The sequence below is a fragment of the Cannabis sativa genome, chromosome 1 (assembly GCF_029168945.1).
Source record: "Cannabis sativa cultivar Pink pepper isolate KNU-18-1 chromosome 1, ASM2916894v1, whole genome shotgun sequence".
Classification (NCBI taxonomy): Eukaryota; Viridiplantae; Streptophyta; class Magnoliopsida; order Rosales; family Cannabaceae; genus Cannabis; species Cannabis sativa.
In genome coordinates, this window is record NC_083601.1 from 2,644,717 (window position 1) to 2,654,815 (window position 10,099).

The window sequence follows — 10,099 nt, forward strand, 5'->3', positions numbered from 1 at the left end:
TATATTATGTGGATTAAAAATTATTTTAAACCGTCGAATCAACTCGAATAAATCGAATTAAACCAATATATATTTCAATAAAAGTATATATATAATATATTACATAAATTACATTTATTAATTAAACTATGTTGTATTTAAAGTTTGTACTTTATAGTACTTAACTTGAAATTTAGACTTTAATAAATTTTATTGCATTTGAATATTAAAGTTAAAATTTAAAATCTACACCATATTATTATATTTTTTTATAATTATTATTTTTTGATGAATATTTGTTTTTTTTTTTTTTTTTTGTATGTTTACTCAAATATACTTACATTATGTTAAAGTTCTTAAATTTAATTTAGACTATATGATTTTTTAGCTTAAAATACGAATAATATATTTTTATATATTTTTTAAAAATTTAATTATTTAAATACTAGAAACTAACAATAATAATTATATATATAAAAAAAAAAAAAAAAAAAGAAGTGAAGGTCGATTTGGACCAGTTAAACTATTTCTTATTTTTAATTGGACAGGTTACCATCAAATATTTACAACTCGATATTCATATTAAATTGATAAAAATATACTATAATTTGACTAAATTAGTCGACGTACATACAATTATATATTTAATGGTGTCATGTTGTGTGCTAGTTGGTATCTAAATAAAATAATAATAAAAAAAGACTTCTAATTAGTATCTGATAACATAGAACGAGTAAGAAAAATTAACTACAAACTCCATATTATGTTCAGGATACCAATTTGTAGAGTAACCTCTTCAATGGTCATGGCTAAGTGACCTAGGCCAAGCATGGTTGAGTGGCATTCTCCCTTGGCTTGGCTGAGTGACTTCAAGGTCATCTTGGTCGAGTTACCTCTTGAATGGTCATGGGCGAGTGACTTAGGGCCAAGCATGACTGAGTGACCCTCTTCAATTGCTTGGTCATCAAGTGACTTCAAGGTCATCTTGGTCGAGTGGCCACCCTGGCTAGGGTTTGTCGAATGGCCCTGAGATACATGCGTTGACTTGGTCATTTCTCGAGCAACTCTTAAAGTTGATATCTTTCCTTTCTCAAAACTAATCGTTGACTAATCTCGAGAATTAGCCTTATTAATTTTCGGGTTTGACAATTGGTACAATTTAATACTGTGTTCTACATATTTTAATTTAATAAATAATACAAGAAATTACTAATCATGCACCACATCAATATAGTGTTTAGCACTTATATATGCCCAGATTAGTCCTAAACTTTGGTGGGCCATAGAAAAAAAAAATAAACGCTTATTTAGAAAAAGAAATATGATGTTTTCAAAATTAGTAAAAAAAAATATACATTTTTAAAAAGATTTTTTTCAAAACTCCTGAACTAAATAGGTCCCAGTCATAAGTCTAATTTGCCTATAGTGGGTTCTCAAGGTGCTTACTAGCAATACTTATTATTATTATGACGCGGTTGAAGAATTCAAGTGTCCTTAACTTAATTGTAGGTTTCATCATAATAGTGCTAAACTAGATAAACATATGTAATATGTATATTCATGAGGAAATTACACTCTATACTCTTTTTATATTGTCCTCTTTTATTTTTATCTTCTTTTTTAAAATCTATCATTTTTACCTCTTTTTTTAAACATTGTACTAATTTTGCCCCTGTCACTTCAAGATACTCTCCATGTGATTCTCTTATGTAAGGGTATTTTGGGTACAATACATATAAAAAGAGGTATGTTTCAAATAAATATAAAATTAGAGATAAATTTGATTAATTGATGAATAAAAAAGGCATTTTTCAACTTACCCCTATATTCATCAAAACTATATCATATTGTAGAGTAATAAGGTAAATCAGTTGAAAGGTACATTCAGACTTGTTTGCGCTTGACCAAATAAAACAGGATTTACTACGTACGTAGTACTCATCAACAAATTTGGCATCTCACAGATTCAAAAGCTGCTTCCACATATTGTGCTCTTACACTCGTCTCCTTAACCTGTTAACAAAACAAAGGACATACACATGTATACATATAATTTCCACAAAAATTCACACAGACAATAATCTTCAAAAACATTCAAATCAACCAACTTTTATTCAAAATAAATAAATAAAAACCTACTTTGAAAGCATGAATAAACATGATAAAGTGTCAATATTGTAGGTTCCAACAGGCCCTTATAACAAAGTTATCTAACAGGCCCATACGTTATGGCCACATGAATGGACCAGGGTAGTACGTTAAAGGAAAAATAGGCCTACCTTTGTCTGTGTGGTGGGCTCATATTAATAATAATAATAAAAAAAAAAGTTGGCAATAGTAGCCATTAAGACCTTTAATATTATTGCATAAAAAAAACCCTTAATATTAATTTTTGATAAAATTCAATTTCTAATGGGAAATTCTGGTATTTCTTTTTTGAGAATGATAAAAATCCTGAATAGAAATAAGAATGATACTCACCAGTAGTGTAGTAGCAAGTGTAACAGTTTTCTCCAGCTCCTCAAGATTTTCTATTTGTTGTTTTGTCGTAATAAGAAGCTCTGTAACCATGTAAAGAATTCTCTCAACCTAATAAGAACATAAATATTATTATATTATTTATCAAGTATGCTAAATTAATATTGTATCCCCTACCTTAACTAATAATTACCTCAATAAAATATTTAGTAATAATTGATTCAATGCCATCCATAGCATCAATGGCTGTGTACATGGCTTCGTAGATTGACATAACATCAGCCTGTGCACAAATATCAATATTAATATACATGTTCATTTATTTATTAGATTTACATGAAAATTAGATAGGGATAATCTTAATTAATTAAATATGTATGTACCTTAGCACCATTGATCAAAGGAAGTTGAATAGAAATGGCTGACAATTTTGTGGCCAACTTTCCCACAGATTCTTGATTTCTTTTCTCCAATTTGGCCCACTCATTGAGGTGCAAAACTTGAGGATTCAAAATCTGATACAACTTGATCTCATGTTTAACCCTCTGCACCTCTATTTTCTTTTCCATAATTGAGTTTCTCATTTTAAAGATCCAGAGCCACACTGAGAACAATTTACTCTGAAATAACGTTAATTAATAATTAATTAACAGTATATTTTCAAATAACATTTCTATATTATTCAAAGGTAAATTTGAAAAATAGGATTATGTAGTCTTAGAATATTAACAGAAGAGAATTATTGAACCTTTATTAAAAAAATATATAATATTTTTGAATACCAATAAAAGAATATAGTTTTTTTTTTTTAAATATTGTTTTGGTTCTGGTTGGGCCCGTGCCTAGCCCAAGCCCAGCCCTGGATACGGTGTCCATTTGGAATAGGAAAATTTACATGGTATAATAACTTTTGTTATTTTTTTTACAAAAATACTGTCAGGCGGTATTTTTTATTTTTTTACTATATTTTTTTATAAGTTTCATACTGCAGTATACTGTGTTAATTTTTCACTGGTGTTCTACTAGTATTTTTTAGTTGTTCAACTGTTGTTTTGAGTTGATCTGCTTTGTGTTTTACTAGTGTTTTATAAAAACACAGTATTTTAAAAAAAAAATTATCTGTGACAGTATTTTTGTAAAAGTTAACTCAAATTTCAGTATTTTTGTATGTTTCCCTTTGGAATATCAACATGGTAAACAAAAAGAGAAAATTACACTCTATACCTTTTTTATATTGTCCTCTTTTATTTTTACCATCTTTTTTAAAGTCTATCATTTTTACATCTTTTTTAAAATATTGTACTAATTTTGCCCTTGTCACTTCAAGATACTCTCCACGTGACTCTCTTATGTCAGGGTATTTTGGATGCAATACATATAAAAAGAGGTATGTTTCAATTAAATATAAAATTAGATGTAAATTTGATTAATTGATTAATAAAACTGGTATTTTTTAACTTACCAAAAAAAATGGGATAAGTTAAAAACTACCCATTTTTATTACACATTAACCAAATATAACTCTAAAATAATTTTAATTGATAAATACCCTCTTTTATAATCAAAGTACCAAATATAACCTCACAAAATTTATCAAAATTAGACTTCTTAATGAAGGTAAAAATTAAAATATGAAACAAAAAGTAGGTATAGAGTGTAATTTTCTCAAAAAAAAAAATTTATATCACATACTCAAATTTCTAATTTTTTCTTACTGCGGGGTAGAATTTTTTTTTCAAAAATACTGTATATTTTTTTATATTGTGTACTATGCTAATTTTTCACTATCGTTCTATGGTTGTTTTTTAATTGTACTACTGTTGTTTTAATTGTTCTGTTTTGTTGTTTTACGGTTATTTTATAAAAAAATTCGTGTGACAGTAAAATTATAAAATTTTATTATCTAAAATCTAATATTTTTGTAAAAAATCAAAAGAAAAAAAAAATCTAAAACTGCATAAATTAATAAATGAAAAAAAAAAAAAAAAAAAAAAAGACATGCTACGATTTGTAAGTTTCATTAAGAGCCATCTCCATATAATAAAAGTTAATAATATAATATTTAAAAAAAATGTACAGTTTATTCGTAAATATATTAACTTATTATATATACTCATAATATATCATTTTTTTAGAAAAAAAAAATGTATACATACAATATGTAAAATAAAAAATATATATATTATAAAAATATATTTTAGAATATTTTAAAAAATTGCCTTTTTTTTTTTTTTGTAGTGAAACGAATTGTATATTTTCAATAAAAAATCATCTTACAAGAATCTTATAAAAACTGTTCCAAATTTGCCACAAAATAAAATATATATATATTTAATTTTTATTTTACTAATTATATTATAATGATTAAAAGTAGGGATGTTCACAAAGTATCCGATCCAATCCAATCCGCACGATCCAATCCAATCCAATCCGCAAAATGCGGATATCCGCACTTGTGCGGATTGGATTGGATTGAAAAATCTAAAATCCGCACTTGTGCGGATTGGATGTTGTTTGACCTCAAAAAGTAACCTATCCAATCCAATCCGCACTAAATTATATATATATTTTTAAAAAAATATAATATATAATATATATTAATTAAAAAAAGACACAAACTTCTAATTTATTAATCTTTTTTAGTAATATATTGAGTTGGTGTATTTTATTTATTTTGTAATAAAAAATACAAAAAAAATAATTCTTATTCACATAGACACATACACATAAAGTTTAAACATATATATACTAGCTTATTTATTTTAGTAATAGATACATATATATTTTAGTGTAAATCTAAAGATAAGTATATATATATATAATGATATATATGTATATTGGTTTAATTTGTATATAAATAGAGATGGAAATAGATTATTATTGGAGATTAAGAAACAATAGTTTTTTTTTTAATTTTTTTTTCTATGAAATATTAAATAATTTATTATGAAAAAAATAACCGATCCAATCCGCACTATTGCGGATTGGATTGGATTGGATTTAAACTCTTATGCGGATCGGATTGGATCCAAAATATGAAATCCGCACTTAGTGCGGATTGGATGTTGTTTGACCAAAAAAGTGCGGATTGGATCGGATGAACACCCCTAATTAAAAGTTGTTTAACTTTTTATATATTTGTAATTTAATATATTCTTGATAAACTTTTAATAAATATTAAATAATATTTGTTGCGACTGCACTATTGGATCAGTTATTTTAAAAAAGGTTATTTGCGGCAAAACCCCCTAAAGTAGGAAGATTTTTGCAACTAACCCCAATTCTAAATTTTTTGCGGTAAAACTCCTTAAACTCAAGTTCTGTTAGCACTTAGCCCTTTCCATCCATTTTTGGCCGTTAACTACTATGGTGGAATGTCCACGTGTACACATTGTACACGTGACACAATTTTATTGGTCCACGTAAATAAATATTTAAAAAAATAAAAAAAATTAATTATTTTAAAAATAAAAAATTAAAAATTAAAAAATAATTTTTCTTTAAAAATAAAAAATTAAAAATTAAAAATACAATTTTTTTTTAAAATAAAAATTAAAAAAAACCCCAACTCCCTTCTTCTTCTTCTTCTTCTTCTTCTTCTTCTTCTTCTTCTTCTTCTTCTTCTTCTTCTTCTTCTTCTTCTTCTTCTTCTTCTCTGCTAAAAAAATGACCCTAACTCCCTTCACCCTTCTTCTTCTTCTCTGCCAAAAAAATGACCCTAACTCCCTTCTTTTCTTCTTCTTCTTCTTCCTTCTTCTTCTTCTTCTCTGCTAAAAACCCTAACCCTAATCCATAATAACCCTAGAATCTCCAAATCCCCCAAACCCAGATCACCGAATCTCCCAAACCCAGATCGCCAAAACCCTCTTGATCTCGATCAAAATGACGACAAAGTCGACGACCCAGAACCGGCTCCATCTCCTCGAACCAGCGAGAGCAATCTCCCAAATCTTCCCGCTCACCAATGCCTCTCTCTCTGCCAACCCACATAACAGAGAAACAACCCCAAACTAAAATCCCAACACCGGTGGACGCCATACCCATCTCTGCCAAGCTTTTTTTAAAAAAAAAAAAAAATCTGCCCCATGGTCAACAGTGGAGTGTTTGTGTTGTTGTTGTTTGTTGCAGAGAGCAACAATGGAGGTTGACAGATGATTTTTTCTTTGATTTGGAGAGAGAGGTTGGATTGGGTTGGGGCGTAGAGTGGGTGTTTGTGGAGAAGGCTTTTGTTGGGTTTTGGTGGGATTAAGGGCATGTTCGGTAGACAAAATGAAGAAGAAGAAGAAGAAGAAGAAGAAGAAGAAGAAGAAGAAGAAGAAGAAGAAGAAGAAGAAGAAGATTGTGGTGGGAGATTGTGGTGTTTGTGTTGTTGTTGTTGTTTGTTGCAGAGAGCAACAATGGAGGTTGGAGTTTCCAAAAGAAAGAAAAAAAGAAAGAGGAAGGAATTAAAAAAAAAAAAAAATATATATATTTTTTTAGTAAATTAATCTATTTATTAGGAAATTAGGATTTATTTTAATTTTTATTTTTTAAAAATTATTTTTTTAATTTTTAAGTTTTTAATTTGTAAAGAAAAATATTTTTTTAATTTTTATTTATAAAATAATTATTTTTTTATTTTTTTAAATATTTATTTACATGGACCAATAAAATTATGCGTGTACACGTGGACATTCCACCATGGCAGTTAACAGCTAAAAATGGACGGAAATAGCTAACTGCTAACAGAAATTGAGTTTAGGGAGTTTTACCGCAAAAATTTTAGAATTGGAGGTTAGTTACAAAAACCTTCCTACTTTAGGGGGTTTTGCCGCAAATAACCCTTTTAAAAATATATCTAACCACGATTTTTATATTATTAATATTGAACTCCTCCATATTTAATTATTTCATTAATTGTAATATAACATGTATTTGTGATAATGGATAATTTTTTTAAAAATGTGTATATATTTAATTACTAATGTTAGACTTTATAATTAGCTAGCAATTTTACTTCTTACTTATAATTAATAAATTAAAATATTTACTCCTAATTTCAGCCAAATTTGAGGACTTATGAAAAAGGTGATGCGACTAACCTCGGCAATGTGCTCAGTAGCAGCCATGGCAGCTAGAGCTTTAGCATTAACGAATCTCCATTGAAGCAGCCCATTATGCAAAATCCTAAACCGATGAAAGTCCTCCTCTTGAACCCGCGAAACCTTCTTATGCCTAATAAAATACTTCAAAACTCCACCACTACTACTACTACTCGACTTATTATTAGCCTTCACCTTCACCGAACCCGAACAGGATTTCGGTGGCGCTGCCGCCACTGCAAACGGAAGAGACCGAGCCGGCGAAAGCGCCCACGCCGAAGACGAACCCGGGACCGGTTTATTATTAGGGGCCTTTGTTGCACCACCAAAGAACTTGGTGAAAGAAGTTGATGATTGATCTTGAGCTGGTTGTTTCTTTTGCACGTGTGAATTAGTAGAATTTTTGTAGTAATTGTAATTATTATTATTAGGTGGCCTTGTTGTTGTTGTGGATTTGGAACGATTGGTAGTAGTAGTAGTAGTAGTGTTGGGGCTAGTTATGGAGGAACTCCCGCTTCGGGTTCGGACAAGGCGTGGTGAAGGTGAGGATGGTGCACTTGTACATGGATGCCGCCGATAGTATGATGATGTCTCCATCATATATGATTTATTATTAATTGCTTTAGAATCATACCCTATAAATATATATATATATGTTCATGCATGCCTAAATATTATAAATACATGGTGATCATATTTAAATATTATCATACACGTAACAACAACACAATATAAAATGGTTAGGAATATATATATACAAAGCTTAATGAATTTTGGTAGAGCAAAAAAAGTAATTGATGGCACGTTTTGGTAATATATAAAACTCAATCAATTAATGTCATCTCATCAGCCCACCATATACTCTTTGACTCTTTGCCGCCCCGGTTTCCACGACTACACAATTGGTTGAAGGGAATAATAATTTGGAATGTGTAAATCAATATAATAATTTAGGGCTGATTAGGATGTTTGCATTCGAGTTTTGACATGTATTAAATTAAATTTTTTTATCATTAAAATTTTTTTTTGAACAATTGAGATTGTTGAACTTAAGAACTTTTGTCCAATTTTAGTAAAGAAAATCTAACATTAATGAAAGTGGCATGATTTGACACATATCAAAGTACGAGGAGCGTGATTTGGTAGATATTAAAGTTTGAGGAGCATGATGTAATACATAAACAATCACTAAATTAGTAAAATTAAATGAAATTAGACAAAAGTCCTTAAATTCGATAATCTCAATAATTCAGGAGAATTTTTAACGCTAAAAAAAATTCATGAGACATAATTTAGTATATGTCAAAATTTATGGGACAAAATCTTAATTAGTCATAATTTATTTTAAATCATTTTTTTTTTTTTTGGTAGGATTGATCTTGGTTTGGTTGAATTGAGAACTTTTTTTACTAATTCAATTTAGCATTGTTTTTTGAATTGCCACTATTGAAATTGGTTATTGGTTCTTCATCCTATTTATTCGGACCTCAATATTAAAATGAATCTTATAAACTAAATAATTTAACTTTCTGCTCAACTTCATTTTTCTATTAAAAATTTTATAATTCAATAGAATAAAGTATAACTTAATTCTAAAATAACACAAGTGTTGACATCGCTTTTAGCCAACGACAGTGAATCAATTAATAAGCGATTAAGAATATAATTAAAATAGAGCAAAAACAAATAAGTAATAAAGAACACCAGATTTAAAAAGGCTTGGCCCCGTGAGTGTGGTAATAACCTACTCCCCTTGAGCTGTATTAACTTGAGAGAAAGAACAAAGTGTTTTTCTCTCTAAAAGCTCTTACAATGAATCTCTGAGTAATTCTCTTAGATTTCTCTCTGAAGCAATTCTTTCGATCTCTTTCACAGTGAGGCTAAGTCACTATTTATAGGGCCTTAATGCATGAGAGAAGGTTTCCCTTTTGCTTACAATGTATAAAATAGAAAATTACATTAATTACATAATTATGCAAACACGAAATAGGAGATTAGAACAAGTTGTCATATTTCTCTGATTCAATCCCACGATTGTAAGAATTGCCTTCGTGCCTGGACTTCACAAGATCATTCTGAAGTAGTTAAGTCCTGATAAGTAGTTCAGAAAGTCACATTTATACCTGCTCGGATAATTTGTCTTTCATCCTGCCTGGGTAATCAAGAGTTATACATGCTGACATACCTGTTCGAAACATTCACTTCCTCCTAGATACAGGAAATGCAGGACACGTGTTATTTAAGTATTTTGCCACATCGTTGTGCAGAAAATGGGATAACATTTGTCCCACAAGTCTGCGCGGGACCTTCTTAGTCGCACGTGGACTTCACTCGGTCTGGATTTTTGTTTGAACGGGTGGCACATGTCCGAGGTGTTGATTGATGACCCGATGTGACTCTAACCTATGGTCTTTTCAATTTCGGCTCAATTGCTGACTGACATATACCTCGATTCACGCCTTAGAATTAGCACGTGATGACGGTTGTTCTTCAGATAATTGAGTGCATAACGTACACTTTTGGGGGGGGGGGGAATTCGAGGTATTTAAAATTTTGAAATC

General features: G+C 29.4%; 1 protein-coding gene across 1 annotated transcript; it reads right to left on the bottom strand.

The window, feature by feature from the left end:
- Window positions 1-1,821: 1,821 nt before the first annotated feature.
- LOC115703663 (QWRF motif-containing protein 7) lies at window positions 1,822-8,410 on the bottom strand. Its single transcript, XM_030630903.2, has 5 exons — window positions 7,539-8,410; window positions 2,841-3,077; window positions 2,651-2,740; window positions 2,461-2,568; window positions 1,822-1,992 (listed from the first exon to the last, which is right to left on the bottom strand). The coding sequence occupies exons 1-5, from the start codon at window positions 8,136-8,138 to the stop codon at window positions 1,921-1,923; spliced, it is 1,107 nt and encodes a 368-aa protein (XP_030486763.2). The 5' UTR covers window positions 8,139-8,410; the 3' UTR covers window positions 1,822-1,920.
- Window positions 8,411-10,099: the final 1,689 nt, after the last annotated feature.

Excerpts from the sequence above, each read along its gene's own strand:
- LOC115703663 (XM_030630903.2), bottom strand. The coding sequence starts at position 8,138 with ATGATGGAGACATCATCATACTATCGGCGGCATCCATGTACAAGTGCA. Across the intron at positions 2,741-2,840 it reads CTTTGATCAATGGTGCTAAG|GCTGATGTTATGTCAATCTA; the intron begins GTACATACATAT and ends ATTTGTGCACAG. Across the intron at positions 2,569-2,650 it reads TTACTAAATATTTTATTGAG|GTTGAGAGAATTCTTTACAT; the intron begins GTAATTATTAGT and ends TGTTCTTATTAG.